At 42.6% G+C, this 21,421-nt stretch overlaps 7 protein-coding genes across 7 annotated transcripts; 4 read left to right on the top strand and 3 right to left on the bottom strand.

Annotated features, from left to right (window-relative positions):
- Positions 1–662: 662 nt before the first annotated feature.
- BDB00DRAFT_798540 (uncharacterized protein) lies at positions 663–1,576 on the top strand. Its single transcript, XM_053121623.1, has one exon. The coding sequence runs from the start codon at positions 753–755 to the stop codon at positions 1,545–1,547; it is 795 nt and encodes a 264-aa protein (XP_052984844.1). The 5' UTR covers positions 663–752; the 3' UTR covers positions 1,548–1,576.
- A 221-nt stretch (positions 1,577–1,797) lies between these two features.
- On the top strand, positions 1,798–5,893 carry BDB00DRAFT_783721 (leucyl-tRNA synthetase; the record flags this gene model as incomplete). Its single annotated transcript, XM_053120405.1, has 16 exons — positions 1,798–2,154; positions 2,256–2,408; positions 2,495–2,635; positions 2,722–2,814; positions 2,908–3,015; positions 3,147–3,259; positions 3,340–3,434; positions 3,521–3,873; positions 3,976–4,056; positions 4,133–4,251; positions 4,329–4,427; positions 4,505–4,694; positions 4,778–4,853; positions 4,933–5,027; positions 5,098–5,631; positions 5,720–5,893. The coding sequence occupies 16 exons, from the start codon at positions 1,798–1,800 to the stop codon at positions 5,891–5,893; spliced, it is 2,781 nt and encodes a 926-aa protein (XP_052984843.1).
- A 134-nt stretch (positions 5,894–6,027) lies between these two features.
- Positions 6,028–7,767, top strand: BDB00DRAFT_391450 (uncharacterized protein). The gene is made up of 7 exons (XM_053117203.1): positions 6,028–6,187; positions 6,271–6,401; positions 6,476–6,595; positions 6,680–6,777; positions 6,882–7,002; positions 7,086–7,391; positions 7,491–7,767. The coding sequence occupies exons 1-7, from the start codon at positions 6,166–6,168 to the stop codon at positions 7,734–7,736; spliced, it is 1,044 nt and encodes a 347-aa protein (XP_052984842.1). The 5' UTR covers positions 6,028–6,165; the 3' UTR covers positions 7,737–7,767.
- BDB00DRAFT_907917 (flavin-binding monooxygenase-like protein) lies at positions 7,587–9,932 on the bottom strand (the record flags this gene model as incomplete). The annotated part of the gene is made up of 8 exons (XM_053128620.1): positions 7,587–7,885; positions 7,949–8,245; positions 8,333–8,636; positions 8,755–9,085; positions 9,180–9,384; positions 9,475–9,539; positions 9,608–9,712; positions 9,883–9,932. 8 exons carry the CDS (start codon positions 9,927–9,929, stop codon positions 7,758–7,760), a joined length of 1,482 nt encoding a protein of 493 aa, XP_052984841.1. The 3' UTR covers positions 7,587–7,757.
- A 2,744-nt stretch (positions 9,933–12,676) lies between these two features.
- BDB00DRAFT_798528 (uncharacterized protein) lies at positions 12,677–14,171 on the top strand (the record flags this gene model as incomplete). Its single annotated transcript, XM_053121622.1, has 5 exons — positions 12,677–12,784; positions 12,862–12,934; positions 13,072–13,256; positions 13,355–13,534; positions 13,615–14,171. Coding segments are annotated over 5 exons (914 nt in total), but the record flags the coding sequence as incomplete, so codon positions are not given.
- Positions 14,172–14,736: 565 nt separating this feature from the next.
- Positions 14,737–17,907, bottom strand: BDB00DRAFT_754283 (Lon protease C-terminal proteolytic domain-containing protein; the record flags this gene model as incomplete). Its single annotated transcript, XM_053118750.1, has 3 exons — positions 14,737–15,113; positions 15,198–17,156; positions 17,256–17,907. The coding sequence occupies 3 exons, from the start codon at positions 17,905–17,907 to the stop codon at positions 14,737–14,739; spliced, it is 2,988 nt and encodes a 995-aa protein (XP_052984839.1).
- A 571-nt stretch (positions 17,908–18,478) lies between these two features.
- BDB00DRAFT_867208 (organic solute transporter Ostalpha-domain-containing protein) lies at positions 18,479–20,454 on the bottom strand (the record flags this gene model as incomplete). The annotated part of the gene is made up of 7 exons (XM_053126318.1): positions 18,479–19,205; positions 19,307–19,472; positions 19,572–19,615; positions 19,699–19,764; positions 19,840–20,193; positions 20,300–20,341; positions 20,408–20,454. The coding sequence occupies 7 exons, from the start codon at positions 20,452–20,454 to the stop codon at positions 18,479–18,481; spliced, it is 1,446 nt and encodes a 481-aa protein (XP_052984838.1).
- Between the last annotated feature and the right edge of the window lie 967 nt (positions 20,455–21,421).

The raw sequence follows: 21,421 nt of genomic DNA, 5'->3' as shown, positions 1-21,421 counted from the left end.
ACGACGACGGTAGACACGAAAATAAACTACTTGCGATATTAAGGACTTTAGCTGTCCGGAAGTGCCAATATATACGATCGATAGGTAGCATGCGTTTAGGCGTCCTTAAATGAGGACTCACCGTTAACCAAAACCGAAAATGATGTTGATGAATGTTGTGTGTAGAACTGCACACGTGCCGTATTACCGACCAAGAAGCATTTATAAATGCATTAGAGCCTATCGCCCGCAATCTGACGGAGCTCACGCTCAACAAACACATCCAGAACCTTGCGTTCTTACACATATTTAACACCTGTCCTAATTTGACGCATTTCAACTACATTTCCGTATCACGTGGGGATCAATGGCGCACATATCCAGCAGAAGAACCAGTGAAGCGTCATACGTTGCGGCCTAGCATCGAATTTCCCATCATTACCTCCTTGTATCTGAACGCTGTCATCAGCAACGACCGACTCATCTGCATTTTACGTCGTTGCCCGAAAATCCGTTGCTTAGTTGTATCTAATGTGATGCAAGATGCTGATCATCTCATATGGCCGAGCAATAACGTTATCGATATTGACAAGGTGCTTGAACTGTGTCCCGAACTGGAATATCTCGAATGCTATGCATACGAATCCGAGTATCAAGCACGTTATCAAAGTGTAGCCAACGACAGCAGCAACAGCAGTAGCAGTAGCAGTAGCAGCAGAGGATTAAGGTATCTTGTCACCCGTGAGGCGGAAGGAAATGGACCTGCAGAAATCATGTCGGTTATCGCCAAGCATCAAAAGACTTTGGAAGTGCTGTGGATCGGTAAACGAATTGGCTACGGCTTTATACCACCAATTACTTCCGGCGAAGAATGGGATTTCCTTGGGTCCATCCATGCAACACGGCTAACGACGCTCGCGCTCAACGGTATCCAATGTTACGGCCAAACGCTCGCAACGCTAATAAACCAATGCCCTGCACTAGAAAATGTTTTGCTATGGGGAACGCCAGAGATATCGCAAAATGTCTTGGATGCTCTTAGTGCGCTACAGCGACTGACACAACTTGATTTATACATCTCAAATCGCTACGCTTTGAATAATGATTCTACAGATATGGCAGCCTTTTGTCGTACTGCCCCCAAAACGACCCGACGACTCTGTTTCCGTGGAGCCGGAAGCATAGGATTCGTTACCAACGAGGTACTACACAGCATAGCCAAACATATGGGCTCGTTCTTGCGTGACCTTGTACTGGACACCTCTCTCAGTAACAGCGTCAAAGACATGGCATGGTTTTTCCAGCAGCTGAAGCAACTCGAGTGCTTAGAGCTTGATGGTGTCATGTGTCTGTCGCAGCCTGCTTTTGAATCTCTTGGTCGACTACAGAAACTGATGGCCGTTCGATTGTATCTGTGTCAGTCGGTCACAAACGAGGCGCTCGATGTGTTAATCACCCAGTCGCATAGTTTACGTCGTCTTGGTGTGGTTTATTGCAACTTGGCCGACCCAGAGCGCTTTCTCAGGGACGCGCAAATGGTTATAAAACATGCCTATGTTAAGGGATAAAAATATAATAAAGCAACACGAAAATAAACGATATCACCTTTTCTCTGTGTATGATGTAGTAGTTCATGGATTGGATGCTTTCGAAGACGCTCGCTTTAAAGATATTCCACAGATTAGAAAATATAAGCTCAGAAGGTGACAAGACAGGTTAACTCAGCCATCAAGCGCACACAACCATGCTGTCAAACAAAAAAAGGTGTATCTCCGGTTCCAATCTAAGTAAACTTCTGAAAAAGGGGAAGAAAACACAATGCTTCGGTGTCAACTACAGCCGTGGACGACACCATTACGCGCGTCGTCTTCTGCACGTTGTACGTTTCTTAGAAACTCAAGCAACCGTCTTTACGCAACCACGACGAGGGCAACGCCTAATGCCAGCAACAAGTCCACAAAGAAGGCATCACTCAATTTCGGCGCCATGGAAGCCAAGTGGAAAGCTCGGTGGGCTGAATCGCCACCATTCAAGAACCTCGAGACAAAAGACAAGCCGAACTATTACGTCTTGTCCATGTTTCCTTACCCGAGTGGCATGTTGCACATGGGTCATGTTCGCGTCTACACCATTAGCGACACTTTGCAGCGTTTCCGTCATATGAGTGGATATAACGTAAAGAAAAGAAAACCACAGAGTGAGGGTGCAAGGAAAAGGAAGATGATGAAAATAGCTTATTTATGGACGGTAAATAATGAACGGGCATATTTATGTAGGTATTACATCCAATGGGTTGGGATGCATTTGGCCTGCCAGCAGAAAACGCAGCTATCGAGCGCGGGATCCATCCTGCCGAGTGGACAGTCAAGAACATTGAGCTTATGAAAGAGCAAATGCGCATGCTTAGTTTGGAGTTCGATTGGTCAAGGGTAGCGTATCTTTGAATAAGAGGAAAAGAAAAGTAGCCAGAAAAAAGAGACAAACTCACTGGTTCGCACTTTTTTCTTTTGTGTAGGAATTGGCTACATGTGATCCATCCTATTACAAATGGACTCAATATATCTTTTTGGAAATGTACAAAGCGGGTTTGGCGTATCAAAAAGAAGCTGTAGTGAACTGGGATCCAGTGGATCAGACAGTCCTGGCCAATGAACAGGTAAAGTTATCCATACATATATCACATCTGTCTATATTTATGTTGCACATGCGTTGCTGAGCAAACTGTCGAATTACTGCTTCTAGGTGGATCATGAAGGAAAATCGTGGCGCTCGGGTGCCCTTGTAGAACGCAAAAAGTTGAAACAGTGGTTCTTTAAAGTCACGGATTTCTCAGAGGTACGGTTATTCAGAAAAAAGTTCATTATGAGTGGAAGAGAGAGAAAGACAGAGAAAGAGCGACTCATACAATAAGATGTGCGGGATATTTAGGATCTTCTGAAGGATATCGATTTGTTGGAGAACTGGCCTCAGCGTGTCAAACAAATGCAACGTCACTGGATTGGAAAATCAAAGGGTGCCGAATTCGATTTCCCCTTGGTAAGTGTTGTTACAAGTAAACAACTGTAAATATTGTGGAGGGGGGGGTGAAGGTTATTTTGTATTGTTGTTGCTTATATACGTGTTGTGGATTACTAACGCTCTATTTCATCTTATTGCGGAATTATCAGACCACCCCCACGGAGAAGGTCAGTTCTCTCAAAGTCTTTACTAGTCGACCAGACACCATATTTGGTGTTCAATACCTCGTCGTCGCACCAGAGCATCCGCTTGTTAACAAAGAGTGAGTACAAAAATAGACAGTGATCTAGTTCAGAAAAAGACATGGTTTTATAACTATGTTTTGTGGTGATAAAACTTTAGTTCTCTTCCTAAAGAACAAGCAGCTTCGGTTATGGAATTCGTTAACGATTTGAATAAAGTTCAAAATATGGAAGAAGCAGAAGAAAACAAAAAGGGTAACGTTTATATACATACATCTGAGAAATGTCGACGGGTAAAGAGGTACTAAGTACTCGGGTTCGTACCTGTTTCTTTATTATAGGCGTATTCACCGGTTTGTATGTGAACCATCCACTTACAAAGGAAGATATTCCCATCTACGTAGCACCTTATGTTCTTGCTGAGTATGGTACAGGTGCGGTGATGGGCGTTCCAGCACACGATAAGCGTGATTGGGATTTCTGCCACACCAATAAGGTTGTGGATAAAGTAAAGTTTGTGGTGGAGCCTAGCATCAAGGAAACAGACAAGCCATTGGACTATGCCGAACCATTTACAGCTCAAGGTGTACTCAGTGCATTGTCTGGTCCTTATGCAGGCATGAAGTCCCAGGAAGCTATGAAGGCTATCATGCGTGATGCCAGCAAGATCGGATTTGGCCATGGTGCCACACAGGTATTGAAGTCGCGCGCTTTTTTATGTTAAATCCATTAAGTTTCTGAAAAAGATAACGAGATGTTCGTATTAATTTCTCTTAATTATGCGCTTTTCGACTAGTATCGTCTCAAAGATTGGCTTTTGTCTCGACAGCGTTATTGGGGCGCTCCTATTCCCATCATTCACTGTCCTGAATGCGATGTAAGAAATTAGAACAATTAAAGTCAGAGGATAGCAGGCCTAGCTTTTAGGCTTATACGGATATTGAATGTATTAGGTGGTGCCTGTACCCAACGAGCAGCTTCCTGTGCATTTGCCTCTTGATATATCATTCACAGGAAAGGGTGGCTCTCCACTTGCACAGGCAGAAGACTGGGTCAACTGCAAATGTCCAAAGTAAGTCCATTAGATAATAAAGAAGAACAAAGCGTTGCAGAAGCAAAGAGTTGGCTTATTGATGAAGATTACACTAGATGTAACGGGCCCGCTAAGCGTGAAACAGATACGATGGATACATTTGTCGACTCGTCTTGGTACTTTATGAGATTCACAGATCCTCACAATACCTCTTTGTAAGTTTTGTTTTTCTCCTGGTAAAATACGGGAGAGTGTGCGACATCTTTTCCAAACTGATCATGCTAAATACTAGGCCATTCGATCCAGAAAAGGCTTCTGCGCGATTGCCTGTCGATATTTACATTGGAGGCGTAGAACACGCTATTCTTCATTTGCTGTACTCGCGGTTCTACTCAAAGTTCCTTTTAAGAAATGGTGCTTACCATGCAACTCCCGATATTAAGCCTGGAAATGGCGAGCCATTCAATGTTCTCTTGACTCAGGTGAGGATGTGACCTTGCTGTGATTAATGTATAAAGAAAAGCATATTGATATTGGTATTGGTATTCCCATGTCCAAAATTTAGGGTATGGTTCACGGTCAAACTTACAAAGATCCTGCAACACAGCGATTCTTGAAGCCTGAAGAAGTTGACACTAGTGGTAATTCAGCAATACGACATTTTAATATAACTTTGAAGACCATTATTTTGTTGCTAATGTACAAAAAAACCATATCCAGAACCAAAAAATCCAAAGATCATTGCTACCGGTGAAACTCCACTAATTAGCTTTGAAAAAATGTCCAAGAGCAAATACAACGGTGTTGATCCTGTTGTAAGTATTTAAACACATACATGAAAAAAGGCCTCATCAGCATTTCCTTTACTAATCAAAACTAAAAAAGAACGTCGTAAACCAACATGGTGTTGATCCTGTCCGTTTACACATCCTCTACAAAGCACCGCCCTCTGAGGTCCTTGAATGGGAAGACACAAGTATTGTAGGCATGCAGCGCTGGCTTGCGAAGGTGTTGAAACTTGCAGAGTCTGTTGGCAACGACAGTCCCTGCACTGATATTCCTGCACTGGACAAGATGACCAGCGAAGAACGAGATGTCTACCGCGAAACACATACTACCATCAAGCAGGTCACTGAAGCCATGTCCACCACATACAGCTTAAACACCGCTATTTCCGACCTGATCAAACTGTCAAACCACGTCAGTGCATCCTCGTTGCAACCTTCATCCCCTGTATATCAGCATGCTGTTCGCTCAATAGTTACCATGATGGCACCTGTGGCGCCTACTATAGGTGAAGAATGCTGGGAAGCGATCACCATCCAAACCAACAACAGTAGCAGAAGTGTATTTGCTCAGCCATGGCCAGTATTTGAAGAAAAGGCTTTGGAAAAGGATACTGTAGACTGTGTGATTCAGGTAATTTCTTATGGAACCACGCTTGGATATTCTCAGGGAAACAGACGGAGACGCCCAGCTTACTAATAAGTATCTATTATATGATTAGGTGAATGGCAAGACCCGTTTGAATATCACTGTCCCTGTCGCACTTGCCAGCGATGCTGCAACGATTGAAAAACTGGCACGGGATACACCACAGGGCCAGAAATGGCTTGCGGATAAGCCTATTCGCAGAGCTATTGTTGCCAAGAATGGACAGCTTGTAAATTTTGTCATTTAGAGCCGAGTGAGGGGCGCTGGTCGTTTTTAATGGTGGACGTTATACATAGAAACCTATCTCATCAACACACTTACCAATGTATCAAAGGATTATTCTTGCGTGAAATAGCGTTATTATTGATAAATACAGAAAAAAACATGACAGATACGATTATTATTTTGCTACGCAACAAGATATACGTACACTCAATAAGGCTCTCAAAACCTTAAAAAGTCACAATAGCTGATCCGCGCATTTTCATTTTTGAACGCTGAACTGTGCTTTCCCTCACTATGCAAACAGCCGGACCTTCAGGTATATATTATATAACCCACTGCTTACGTACATAAAAAGAAAACTTAAATAGTTCTCGTAAACTTGTTGCTTGTGCCATTCAGGGTTTTACAATGTACCCACCACTAAGCTCCTCATTCTGTTTGTGGGAACCTGCTCTGTCCTTGCCTCCATTCTCGATTTGAAGCCCATTTTCCATCTACAGCTCAGTCCTCATGTCACCCTTCACCACCAGGTATTATATTTACATCGTGTAACTTTTGAATGAAAGAGAGAGAGCTATAATCTGGCTAACAATTACTGATATAGTTCTGGCGACTACTTACATCCCATTGCGCATTCACAAACTCGGGTGAATTGTTCTTCGGCTTACTCATAATTTACTCTATGCGTATTATTGAACGGCAGTACGGCAGCGCGAAATATGCAGTAAGCACATTCCTTTGTTTCCTGGTCAATTTACTGTCTGCCCGTCGTCAATATATTGAAGTTTTTGGTACCTATAATGTATAGGCATTTTTGTTTATCACATTATGGGTTTCAACGTTCCTTGAACTCGGTGCATTAGTGTCAGGTGCGAAACTGGGATTCCGACGGATACCAGGAGGGCCGTAAGTGATATAAAGTACAAGAATGTCTTTCCTGCATCTGTATTACTTAAGCGGGGAGAAGGTTGATACTCAATTTGTTTGTTCGAATTGAATTATAAACATAGTTATGCTTTGGTCTTTTCCATGTTATACCAATATCATCGCATTATTCCTGCCACCTACCGCTTCCGGATATTCGGAGCTACTTTGAATGACAAAATGTTCCTTTATGCACCAGCGCTTCAGGTAATACAACAAGTAAAAAAAGCTATGTAGGAAATCAGGAAAGGAACGAAAGCTAAACATGGACAACGCTTTGATTCTTTAAGATGATGATTTCTCAATCTTTTGCAACAATTGTACCATGTATCTGTGGAATGATGGCAGGTGCCTTGTATCGATCCGACGTGGGGAATGTAAAGAAATGGCGGTTTCCTAGATATGTTCGAAACGCTGCTTCTCGAGTATCTGACGCTTCACTTGCATCTGGACCTATTCCTCGGTCATCAACAACCATGCCAACAACAGCTAGGTCGTCCGAAATCTTAACTACTGCAGCGAATTTACGGAATCGGCGATCTAATGCTGGCACCAACAATGCCCGTGCTCGAGCTACAAACACAGCTGATGTCAGGGTAATACAGCAGCAGAAAATGTAGCATGATTGGAACCGCCTAGAAAAAAAGGGAAAATGCTGAATCTAGCGAGCTAAATATCACATATGAACTACTTAGGAATACATTGACACCTTAACAGGTCGTGGTGCATCAGCGGAAGTCCAGCCTCCGCCCGAAGAAGACGTCCAAATACTGATGAGTATGTTTCCCGATCATCCACGAGAAACTATCATGCGTGCCTTTTCGGCAGGTCACAACAATATGAATCGAGCAGTGGAGATAATGCTTAGTACACCTGCACCTGTTGGTAGCAGTAGTAATGACGGTGCTGGTACTACTAGTGGTAGTAATAATAGGCCATAAAACAATATAATCTTTGTCTGTTTATTCTTTGTAAATGTTGAAATCATCAAAATTCTTGAATTTACGCAATTTGATCCAGAAACGGGTCACTGTACTCGACCAATTGGCGGTGACATCGCCTTCTTTGTTCACATACCATGAATTGCAACCTTATGATAAAAATATTAATGAAAAACAGATTTTTAATATAGTAGATATATAACAATCCTTACCTCCTTTCTTCCACACTGTATTTTCAAGATCATCCTTGAGCTGAGCAACAAACTTGTCTTGAGCCTTCTTGGTTGGATCGAAAGCAACAAGGTTCTCCTTGACCATCAATTTTAAGCCTTGCACGATATAATTAACTTGAGTTTCGGTCATAGTCAAGACACTGTTATGGCCCAAAATACTCGAGGGACCAAGAATAATGAACATGTTCGGGTATCCATTAATGCAGGTGGTCTTGTACATTTCGGGGAAAGCATCTTGCCACGAGTCGTTCAATGTTTGCTTATGCTTGCCTTGAACTATTATGTATCGCAAATTACTTACTAATAAGCGACTGATTTGCTTTTTATGGTATGAAACGAAGTACAGCGAAGAGAAAAACTTACCAGTCAAGTTACCAAGGAAGCCCTGGACATCATAACCTGTAGCCAAGACCAAGATATCGTATTCTTCCTTGTTTCCGTCCGCCGTAACAATTGTGCGACCATGGACCTCTGTGATGCTACTTTTTTCTACGACCACGTTATCACGGCATAATGCTTCGAGATAATCATCAGTGACAGCAATGCGTTTGCACCCAGCGGCATAATCGGGGATAAGCTTCTTTACGAGGTCAGGTCGGCCTTGCTTCAAAATGCGCTTCTTCATGGCATTTACAAGTGATCGTGATACCATGCGAGCAATTAAGCTCTTGAAATATCCGAAGATAACATAATTAAGCTCGAGCTATGTGGATAAATCGGAGTGAGATTTATTTATCTGATGGAGCTACTAGCGCGGAGCATTTTCTTCTCCATTCTTGTTGCACTTGACGACTTACTATGAGATAGAATTTGAGGCGATAAAGTTTCATCAACAATGGGCACCAACGGAACAAGAACTTGGTCAAGGCCGAGTAAGCATATTGACCGCGAGGACGGCACCAGATGGCGGTGCGCTGATAATTATGCAATTTTGAGGCAACCTTTGACAATTCAGGAACGGCTTGAACAGCACTCGCACCACTACCGATGACGGCAACCTTCTTTCCCGTAAAATCAATCGAAGAATCCCACATGGCGGTGTGGACAACTGTTCCTTCGAAAGCCTTGAATTGTTCTGGAACTTTGGGGACTCTGATAGAGCCAATTGCTACGAACCTAACAAATACACAAACCATTTCAAAGTGGGTTTTTTTTCTTTTTGGGCATAATACATTTATCATTAGTACTGATAGATAACAGGTAAACTTACACCACATCGTAATACACAGTTTGTAGCTCGTGCTCAGGATCAAGACGATTACGATAATCCAGCTTCCATCTACGCTCATCATCTAACCAGGTTGCTTTGACAACTTCGCAATTTGTCGTAGCGTTGCTGCGGAGATCATACTTGTCGACAAGGCCTCGCATATAGTCATGGATTTCACTCTGAGGACTGTACTTCTTCGACCAGTCTAAAGAATGAATGATTCGTAATAAGTGAATAAGTCGGAAACGAATTTATCTGCATACTGGCTTTCAATCGACGTATCTTCTCGACTTACAGGGGTTTAAGTCGGTGCTCAATGAGTACAAGTGAGAAGGAACATCACAGGCACAACCTGGATATCTGCATTATAAAATTTTCGTTTATTTTACCGCTGCCATAAACCCGTTTTTTAAATGATTGACCCTTACGTGTTTAAATGCCAAGTTCCGCCGAAGTCCTTTGATCCTTCAAAGATGTGGGGTTGAATACCAAGCTCTTTTTTGACTCGGATAGCAGAAAATATTCCACTGAACCTAAACACATGTGTAGTTCACATTTGTCAGCATACGTCGGGTACCTTTTGGACCTGAATAAGCGTTGTTTTTTCTTGCTGACAACAGAACGAATGAAAACTTCGACGTTGAATGATGTCGTTGCCTTATGCTTATCTCCTTCAAAGAGATGTAACTACTGAAATTCTTACCCTCCACCAATAATAGCAATAGTGGGTTTACGGTTATCGTTAGACATTTGGGGAAAAGCAAGAAAGACAGAATATATCTGGTGTGAATTTTTCTCTTATATATGCGTCAGATTGTACCGTGCTTACTATGTCAGAAGCTCCATGGGAAGCTAGGGTGATACAGCTTCTCTCCCCCCCCCTTGCACATTAACCAATTTGACCACCCGCTTTAACTAAAATTCGTGTACATCTCAAAATTTTGGGTTTTTCTATTTACCACGCTGTATCGATTTTCCATCAAAAAGATTTCTCACAGGAGAATTATTCGCCTTATTTTTCATTCCAACTTGGCATAAACTTTGCATGACCCGCGATAGCGTAAAGAGAGATAGATGAAATGTAAAAGAAAAAGAAGGAAGATACAGTATGTTTTCTTTTTGTTGGGTGTGTCTAGTTAAACATGTATTACTGGGACACAGACAGTGCACAAGCTTAGAAAACGGTCTAAATGAAATTGGCGGACCTGAATGGTTCCTGTTTATATAATCCCAATTTCTATATCCCGGAGGTCAGATTTCTTATGTTTCCGCATGATTACTCCTAATAGCCATATTCAAAAGAAGCAACCATATGCTAGAAACTTATACTAGACGCCTGGCAGACAATAGTATACAGGATTTGCAATAATAGTTATAACTCTCTTGGTGATTATTGCAACATGTACCCAGGAATAGTAATGTTACGAGACCTTCATTTCGGTAGTCTTCTTGCTCCTGTTATTGGTAGTGCAGATCGCGGTTTTTATGTATAAAGACGTCGGTTCCTCGCATTCTCTCTTTCGGTACACTGACTCCTTGCTGAATAAAATTAAGTGTAGTGTCAATAGATCATTGTGTACAGTAATTTCTGCTATACTACTACGCGCTTGCACCAACTGAGATATATATAACCTGCTTCCTCTTCTCTTGACCAATTTAAGCGGTACACTGACTCGTTGACGAGTAAAATTACGGGAATTGTCAACAGTTTACTGTGCTGTTCTGTTATACAACGCGCTTGCACTAGCTGGAATACAGTCTATTACTTGCTTCTTCATCTTTTATTCGTCAAGGATCAAGATCATACAACCATCACATTGCTTGTTGGATAACCCTTCATCAGCACGTGCTAGAAGCAAAATTTATGGTAGTTGGAATAATGCAAGTAGTATAAGCATTTTATTCTGTGAAAATAAAGTGCGCGGGAAAAAAGCTATCGACGAAATCTGCTTACTGCATAACGTTGAAAAATATTCCCAGCCTAATTTTTCACCATCGTTGGTAGAACTTTTACGCTGTAAAGTTATACGGTCTCTTTGGTACATATCTATTAATCCATTCTAAAGGGCTTGATGACACGTTATACGATGACCTCGGGTGAGGTGATCCTTAGAAGCTAGCGATGAAATATGTAGTATTAGATTACACCGTACTAACTTCAAAGATGATGAGGTTTCCACGTAGTACATACTTGTTTTCCAACCGTTGACTTGGACCTAACTTCGTTCTATTACGCCGCTCTAAACAAATGCATGATATAGCCATTGTGAATCCTTGATTTTATGATACTTGACTTTTGGTAAGTAGAGACTATGGGCTTCGAATATGCGAATTTGAAAAGCATCCACGCCAATCATCTAATATCATGCGTCTTTGACAGTAGATGATAGCGAAAGATTGCTTTGAAAGAGGACCTACTTCAGACAGCCGATCAGAAAAATAAAATTGGTTCCCGTCAGTTTTTTTCCTTCCAAACGACACTGTCCACTTGTTGCTTCCCTTCCAAAACGTGGCTCACATAAGTCCATCAATAAAGCGTACAACATGTAAAGCAGATCCGCAGCTATAACTGATACCGATATCGTTGCCTTTTAAATACTAGCTAACGGTGTTCCATCGAGTATATAAAATATAATCGCTCGTTAAAAATGATCTCTCAGTTTCTGCACTGTTGCATGAGACATGCATCATTGCTCTTCCGTAGTTTTGTCCTCATCACTTTAGATCAGCTTTCTACTGGACAACAGATTATTCACGCTTTTTTGAATCAACGAGTCTGATTCATATAAACAAGAATGATAGTCATACGAAACGCTCGCATCGCGCCATCCATCCATTTTACTTTCTTTATCGTCATTATTCTCAGTATCTTTAATAAGATTGAAACACATGATGTCATATATGGTTGTATGCATGATGTGTGTGCGTGTGTGTGTGTGTCAAATAAGAGGGTCGTGGTGATGATGGCTCAGAGTTTATTAACACCTTTTCTATTTCTACATCCTTCCTTTAGTAGCTCTCTGGCCGCGCTGCGCCCTGTCGTCTAAAAAGACGAGGACAGTAATAGCAACAACAACAACAATAGACGATATAAAGTGTCATTTTATTAAGAATATGTGTATGTCAAGAAAGATGACGATACTAGCAATGATCACTCGCAGTCGAGCGTCTTCATCATCTTTGTTAATGTCATCTCCTCTAGCTTTCTATACTTTCTATGCTTTCTCTCGCTTCATCTTCTTGCTTCAAGCCCGACAATGGTAAGTTTAGGTATGGCTTTCAAAAGGTAAAGCATATAGCTGGATTATGTGTGCGCGTGCTACTTAGTGCTTGCTGCGGGTTCGATCAACCGCTGATGATATTCAGTGCTTAGAATAGTATGCTAGATTAGCGTAAGGTTAATTTCAATGAACAGCAGTATGCTTTCAGGTATAGAATTGTCCACCTTTTGCTACTACAGTATTATGATTTTTGGCGCGACGGCTTTATTATCATATGCATGATGCAACCTAGTGCACCCATGGTTCCGAAATATTTACTGCTATGCCGCCGCGTGGTACTGTCGTTCCTTAGAAATTCACAACACCAACTCACAACAATGAGCAGTAAGGAAAAGCAAGAACATATTCTATCACTACTTATTAATAGTATTTACAATCGCAACCCGTGTTCCCCTCAACAGATCTACTTCTTCGTCTTCGCTACTCTAATGACCCAGAAGCCGACACCTTTTACGAATGGGAAGGCTCAGTATTGTAAGCTACTGAGATTTGCGTTAAAGCCTATACCGTGTTGTCATTTCTAACTTTTCAATCTCTCCCTTTTTCTCTGTTTTTTTTCACCATAACATGGTAAAACAAAACTTGATAAAATTCTGAATTGTAATTCATAGCGTGTTCATTCCCGGCGAACAACCAAAAAAGATTTTTCACTGTGTTGGTATGAACGTCGGCAAAGCCCATATCGCGGACAACAAGTTGTTGGCAACAACACGAGAACTGACTTACTACTTGGACCCAAAGACACACGAAAAGCTGACTCATTGGGAGAACCCATGGACTGGAGAACGTGTACCAGGTTGGCTTCGATTCTTATATGTGGATACATGTTTACCTACAATCACTTGCTCTTATAATCTAACCAAGTGATACTTGCTTCGCTTCTTTTTTGTCTAGTGGTACACATTGCCAATGATCCGGTACAGATGGCTTTGCCGACATTTATTCCCTTGGATGTTCGCAAGAACCCTTTTTCGGGCACCACTAAATTGATGACTGAGATACCATTATTCTACAAGAATCCTTTGGCTGACGACCCCAAATTTGCTTCCTATGACTCACGCCAAATGTATCAAGGTAAGATTTAAACCTTTATAATAAAACACATGAACAATTAAATGATAGCAAACGTTACTGACTTGATGGCTAAATTAAAGCTGGCGAGTTGTTCACTTTCACCTGCCCTACTGCTCAAGTCGAAAATGAGCAAGGTGCTATCGATCATGCCGAAGTTCACTGGACACGGGTCTCCCACTTTGCACCATTCATGAAAATGGGTGACAAGCAAGGATACCTAGTATATCATTGCACAGGACACAAATTGCCTCAAGGCTCGACATACAAAGAACTTATCAGCCCAATCTTACGCAGCGAGATCGAGAATAGAGTGACAGCATATAGTCACGCTCCCAGTTCTTATGATCCCAATTCCAAAAGCGTTTCTAGCTGGACATACTTTAAGGATAATTTTGACCGGTACCAGAACGAGCCTGATGCTGAATGGCCGCCATTATGTGAAGAATGAAAAGTATAGTAGACTTTTGCTGCTTTACTTAAATTATCCTTTGATACGGTACTGTATCATTTTGATGTACGTGATGTTTAGGCTGTAAAAAAGACAATTGAATATGGGACGTTCGATCTAGAGTAAATTTTGTTGTGTATGTGTCTATAGTATCTGTCGGTGATGTGTATATAAAAGATGCATGACCAATGGTATCTTAGTTGTTCAATACTTGAGTGCGCTTGATCTACTTCACAGGAAGAAGGGCCGTTTGATAAACATCAAAAAGAGAAGTGCGCTTTAATACCGCTTTTTATTTAACAAAGACGGTATTAGAATATCTTTTTTTAGTTAGATCTGCTATCAATTTATGCAACACACACATTAGCAAAAAGATACTTTTTAAGGCTTTCCAGCGTCACCACTGTCTTCTAGCCAACTAGTGCTTCATGCACACTCAATAGGTGTTCGAGCTATATTGCACTTAATGATTATTTTGCCTAAATAAAGACTCTAAGAATATATAGCGGTATTGTCAAGCCCAAACTTCTGTCAATCGCACAAATGACATAACTCGGCATTTTTTTATGTGGTACAACCAACATTTCTTTATAAATTCGGGAGCAGAGTGGACTTTTTACAAGCACATTATGGAAAATAGTACAAACAGAGAGGGGGGAGGGGAGGAAACAATATACATGTAACTATCAGAACTACTATTAGAATCGAGGGCTGATCTGGTTTTTTTTCTATCGTTCTATTATTTGAAAGAGATCTAGGAGGATGAGGAGGTGGTGGATGTTTCTTCATTTTCAGGTTTCAGCACATGGGCCCAGACGTTCTCAGCCTTGTCCTTGGAAACATCTGGAAAACAAACTTTAAATACGTCTTCATAGTACTCGACTGGAATGCCCGTCATGCCTTCCTTGATATGATCTGCAAGCTCTTCCCAGTCAGAAAGGTTGTCCTTGGGGAATAAAATGGTATCAATCTTGGATCGCTTTGCGGCAATCGTCTTTTCTTTCAAACCACCAATCTTGAGCACGCGACCAGTGACAGTGAGTTCACCCGTCATCGCAATGTTGGGGCTCACTGACTTGTTTAAGGCTAGAGAAACCAGCGAAGTAACCATGGTGACACCAGCAGAAGGTCCTATGATTTGTTTCGCCGGATTGACGTTTTTAGCCTTATGTTTCCATAGAACTCAGATAAATAACAAGTTTTCGCGAAGCTTACCATCCTTGGGTACTGCACCGGCAGGGCAATGGAGATGCAGGCGTGCCTTTTCAAAGAACTTGTTCTTGGGGAAGCGTGTTGCCATGAGCGACTTGGCGTAGGTATATGCGATGCTTGTGGATTCCTTCATCACGTCGCCCAGCTGACCGGTCTTGGACAGGTTTGGCGTCGACTTTGGTGTTAATGAAGACTCGAGCACAGATTCAATATACAACGACGAGCCACCCATGCTTGTCCATGCCAGACCCATAATGACACCAGGAGGCGTAGTCTCGTAGATACGGTCAGATTGGAAAACAGGTGGGCCGACATAATCCTTCAAATTATCGGCGGTGATATCGACCTTGATGTCTTCAGGTACGGACAAAGGCTTGTGTTCTTCTTTGTGTTCTGTTTTATCTACCGACGTGCTTTCGGCACCAGCAGCGGCATTTTCTGTAACCGGTTCCTTCTTTTCTTCTACCTTGACATCTTCATCAATCTGCAATGCAGCGACCTTTTCCACGACCTGGTAACCAGCTTTGCGGAAAACCTTGTCAATGTGTTTTTTGAGGTTTCTGACACCACTTTCACGGCAGTAGTTTCGAATCAATGCATCCACGGCTTCAGGAGAAAGATTTACGTTGACATTTTCCAAGCCAGAGGCAATGCGTGCGCTTGGTGCCAAATATTTGGATGCAATTGCAGCCTTTTCTTCAGCGACATAACCCGATAATTGGATCACTTCCATACGATCCAGCAAGGGTCCAGGAATGGTATCAAGCACATTGGCAGTACATACAAACAAAACCTTGGAAAGATCAACAGGGACATCCATGTAATGGTCCAAGAAACTGCTATTCTGTTCTGGATCCAGTAACTCGAGCAGTGCGGAAGAGGGATCGCCTTGGTGACCACGACCGATCTTGTCAATTTCATCAATAAGAATCAGCGGGTTCTCGGTCTTAACCTTCTTCAGAGCCTGGATAACCTTGCCCGGCATGGCACCAACATAGGTTCGTCGATGACCCTTGATTTCAGCCACGTCTGTCAAACCACCAACAGAAAATCGATAAAACTCTCGATCCAAAGCGCGTGCAATACTCTTTCCAATCGAGGTTTTCCCAACACCAGGAGGACCTGACAAGCACAAAATCTTGCCTTCGACAGTGCCACGCAGCTTCCCGACAGCAATAAATTCGAGGATACGCTCCTTGACATCCTGAAGACCATAATGATCTTCATCCAACACAGTCTTAGCGTGGCTGACGTTGTAGTTTTCACGCGAGCGTTGACCCCATGGAACCTGAGTAAGCCAGTCAAGGTAGTTGCGAGTCACATTGAACTCGGATGCAGCAGGTTCGAGGTGTGCTAACTTGTTGACTTCTTCGTCAAAGACCTTGCGCACTCCCTCGGGCATCACCAACTTGCCAGCTTTCTCCTTAAATCCTTCCACAAGCTTGTCCTTGCCATCGCTCTCCAAACCCAATTCCTTCTTGATACCCTTAAGCTGTTCCATCAAGTAGTATTCGCGCTGACGCTTAGCGATCTTGCTTTCCACATCCTTGGAAATCTTGTTTTGCAGTTGGGCGTTCATCAGCTCCTTCTTGAGCACGATAAGTGCCTTTTGTAGACGATCTTCGACAGGCAGCGTTTCCATGACTTCTTGCAATTCGAGTGGTTCGCCAGTGGACACGGCAGCAGCAAAATCGGCCAGCTTGGCAGGCTCTTCAAAAACATTGCCAGCTGATTGCGACATGGAGAAGCTGGCAATCTGATCACGGAAGAGCGGGTTGAGTGATGCAATTTCCTTGAACACAGAAACAATCTCGGAAGTGACAGCGCGGATCATCGGATCCTTTTTGTCGTATGGTGGATCAATCATATTTTCGACGTTGACAAGTGATACAGCGTGCTCGTTGGCCAGAAACGACGTAGCATATTGTGGTTCCTTTTCAGTTTCAGCAGCGGTATTCGACTCTTCTGGTGATTACGAAGTTCTCGGCTTAATATACATCCAACAAACATCTTCTGTACATCCCACACCCCTCTCCAGAACCAACTATTTACCTTGTGCACGTTCAGTTACTGCCTCTGCTTCCTTTGCCACAGTTTCTGCTTCCTTGACAGCAAGTTCCTGTTCCTCGGCCTTAACTTCTTCCACTGCAGCTTCTACAGGCTTGCCCGTCGTATTTATAAGGTCCGTAATTTGAATACGTCGGTGTGGATACAGTACAGCTGTCAACCCACCATCGCCCTCTTCCTTATTTTTGGAATTGGCCGGAAACACACTGGTGATTTGCGCAAATACACCGACCTTGTGCACTTGATCCAAATTGGTGATAGTATCGACGTCAACATTTTCATCCTTGAGCAAGAACGCACCGACATAGGGCTGGCCACGTTTCAACAGGTCCTTAATCGCACCGGTAACATTGGGGTCCTTGATGACAACAGCCTTGTAGAAACCAGGAAACAAGGGTCGACGCGCGATGGGAACGGCGAGTACTTGAGGGTACACATCGGGTACAGTCGGCTTTTGCAGTTGATTGTCAATCACGTTGAACGCGCGTCGCGCTGATTTGTCATCACCGTCTCCATTATTCTCACCGTTGCCGTTGTTGTTGCTACTGCCGCCTGCTGCTGCACCGCCTTCTCCTCCTCCTCCAGCAGCATCACCGAGCGAGTCATTGTTGGTCGGGTCCTGTTCTCGCAAGTGCAGGGTGCTCATGTGTCGCTTTACTGCTGCTGCGCTGCGAATAGGTTGCAGTGCAACAAAGACCGAAGATCCTCGGTTGTACAAAGACTGACGTACTGACTCGGATGCTAACATGGTAACGGCAGGTCTTGTGGCGGCAGTCGAGAAAGATCGTGCGCCAGAAGAGGTCGTCGTCGACGACATGGATGGCAACTGTGAGGCCAGGGCATTGTTAAGTTGCGATCGGGTGATCTTTTTGGAAATGTGGACAAGAAAAGAGTGATTCATGGTTTTATTTGGTCCGAGTAACCCCTTTCCGAAACAATCGAGTGGCGTAAAACACAGAAAAGGGTTGACAAGGGGCGAGGGGGAAAAGGAAGAAGTAAAGAAACAAGGTTGTTGTTGCACCCAGGATTCCGCTATTAGCTTTCAAGCAGAGTAACCCGACGGCCAAAGCTAAACTCCGTTCCGAAATATTCATTTTGTTTCCAAATGTTTCGCTGGATTACGTTATACATCTCATGTACATATGCCAAAGTCGATGGTATCAAAAGACGTATTTATACAGGGTTATACAGATGGTGCAGTGGATGATGAAAACAGTCTAGAAATTAGGAGCCCTACTTATTTCATGCGGCTGGAAATGTGAAGACCCAGTGGTAGATACAACAGCTACTGGATCGTTGTGATTGATCATACGCGATTTTCGTGGCGCTGGAGGCATAGAAATGGTCGGTATGGGATCATCACTCTTGGCCGATGATGATATACCTAAACGTTTCAAGGGTACACTTGATGCATTGAGCCGGCCATCATCTTCGTCGTCATCATCCATCGATATTCGGCGCTGCCCTAATGCCGCATACACATTCTCTTCGTCCTCCAACGGTTGAGCCGTTTCCATATCGCTCGGTTGCAACAAGTGTCGCTCGTCTTCTGACAGTCGTCGCTTGTGATTCTGTCGAAGATCCATCCGTTTCTTTGCTAATACCACTGTATCACCGCCACATGAAAATACGTTGCGGAAGAAGTCGGGAATGAATGCAAGATAACCATCTGCGAACGCATGCATATAAGCAGACCAAGTACAATCTTCTTCGTATCGCGCATACTCTTCTGGGTCCAAGCCATAGTAACGTTCCATGAATATAGCCACAAGTGACATTACAGCACAAATAATCAGCACATAATAGCCGTTTTTAACTGCATCGGCTGGCCAGAACGTGCCACCACTGTGCTGCGGTCGTGAATCCTGAATGACACCAAAATGGCCCAGTCCAGCAAGTAGGATATCACCACAGTAAAAGATGATCATGATTGGTGCTTTTACGCTAGAAATCAATGAGAAAATACCGTTACCTCACTGACTTCTTTAGCATACCACCACATAAACCACGTAAATAGAGGATACTCATGTGGTTGGCAAACTTACCACCAGAACATGGCATGCGCACGTATCCTGCCATGGTGCCACTCTTCGTTGAACACTGAAAGATATGTGAACATTGCCATAAGGATAATGCACAATGAAGTGAAATTGATAATGACCAGGTATAGATATGCGCCATTGAATACGAATTGGCCGTCGCAGTAAACACCTGAAATCAATGTGCGCATCCTACTGTCAGCATACCCATTGTCCAACATGCTTCATAAAGGGTGAATTCAGCAGATAACTTGGCGAGGTGGTTCCATACCTTTGACCTGGGTAATGATTGAAATCAATGAGTTTATGATATTCCTAGTAACATTTGTTGTCAAAAGTTAAATTAAATCCAAATATAGACAAGAATGCGTGCCCTTTTCTATCGAAATTTTACTTACCACACTGGGTATTGTAGAACCAGGATTTTGGTAATTACTCGAAAATGTAGGCCCCATTTAGAGTTGCTGTCATATTATCATACATAGAAGAGTTAATTGATTTCGAATACAGGAACTCGATTACGCGGGACAAGCACTTACAGATGAATTTTAAAAATACCAAACACTTTGGTTGTAATAGGTATCTTTTGTCCAGCGTACTTTTGACGGAACGGTTCGAGATAGGCCTCCAAACACATGTAGACATTGTACACTGCAAAACTCTCGAACAGTGTGGCGAAGAACATAATGACTGTCTCGTAATTGTATTGAAGGTACGAAAACCATGCTAGTGCTGAATATACTGCCGGGTATGCAAGCACACGGACTTTATGGCGCTGGATCGAAGGGGTATAATAGTGACACAGATGTTGTTTGATCGAGTGCGCGGTCAAGGTCACTGCCGCCAGCGTTAAAAATCCAGAAACTAACCATCCCCAGATATGCATATTGGAACTGTATATTTAACAAATATATATGACGACAGTGAGAGCTAAATATTATAAAAACTTTTCATATGTTTAGGGATTTCCCCCTCTTCCATCTCGCTTTTGACAATTACTCTGGATCGAGGACAAGTTGTTTTAGATCAAAGTCAGGGTTACTATATAAAAGAAGTGTCAATCAGGAGATCGGTCGAAATGTCACTGTAGTCAACCTAACACGTTACAAGCCTGCATTCTCGGCCAAGCCTCTAGGTGTAGGGCACTCTGACATGATTACGACGGATTCGCGCTGCACCAGAGAATAAGATTTACAGGTTCTCAAAACGGCGTAAGAAATAGCCGTCGTAGTGGTTCATGCATTGTGTAACAAATTCTCAAGCAAGAATGGGAATCTGGATCAACTTTTTTTTCTATTTTGTCAGTCTTAAGGCTGTTATGCAAGTTGATGAGGTACAAATAGAGAGGAGACAAACCGAGCTGTGTCACGCGATTTTTTCTGTCCTTGTGTATTATCCGAACACACCTTATTTCTGAAGACTCTTCAGATGTAAAAACAAACAACAGCAGTGAAAACAGAGCCAAATATGTTGTGAATAACGGTGGTGATGATGTCATTTTCTACACTCACACCAAAAGAAGATAAGCCGGAAAGACAATGTTCCAGCTCTACATTAAATCCCTTCTAGGATATGTAGTAAATACAAAGAAAGTAATATAAGAAGAGTCGTCCTGAAGCAAGCGAAACTCATACACTCAGGGAAAATGGATTGATGATACTGTAATTTATCGATAGGAGGGATCGGTGGCTTACATAACTCCCTGCCTATTAACTGATCTTTTTTAAGTGAATCAAATATTTGGTTAATCCTGTCTACATAGCAGCCGATTCCACAATCAGATCAACATAGAAACAATTCTGAAGTAACTCTTCTAATCGTTTAAACTATCTGCCTATAGGTACCAGAACCTCCAATGAAGAGGAAATGAACGGGATTAGCGCCCTTTAAGAACGATGCGATAATAAAGCGTGAAGTTATACTTCTTTTAAAAGTGAATATAATATTGACACTATTTCATCTATAGTAAAACCAAGAAATGCATTGCCTTCTAGCAAGTCTTCCGGTACGCACTATGTATTTTAGTACCGAAGTTTGATCCATACCGAGTCGCTCGGCATAACGATCTTCCAGAAGATCGCGGTTAAGTGTACACCAAGGTCTTGTTAAACTTGGCGTCAC

The sequence above is a fragment of the Zychaea mexicana genome (assembly GCF_025766255.1).
Source record: "Zychaea mexicana strain RSA 1403 chromosome Unknown BDB00scaffold_4, whole genome shotgun sequence".
Taxonomy (NCBI): Eukaryota; Fungi; Mucoromycota; class Mucoromycetes; order Mucorales; family Lichtheimiaceae; genus Zychaea; species Zychaea mexicana.
Note: the sequence above shows the minus strand (reverse complement) of the source record. Positions and strands in the feature narration are given on the sequence as shown.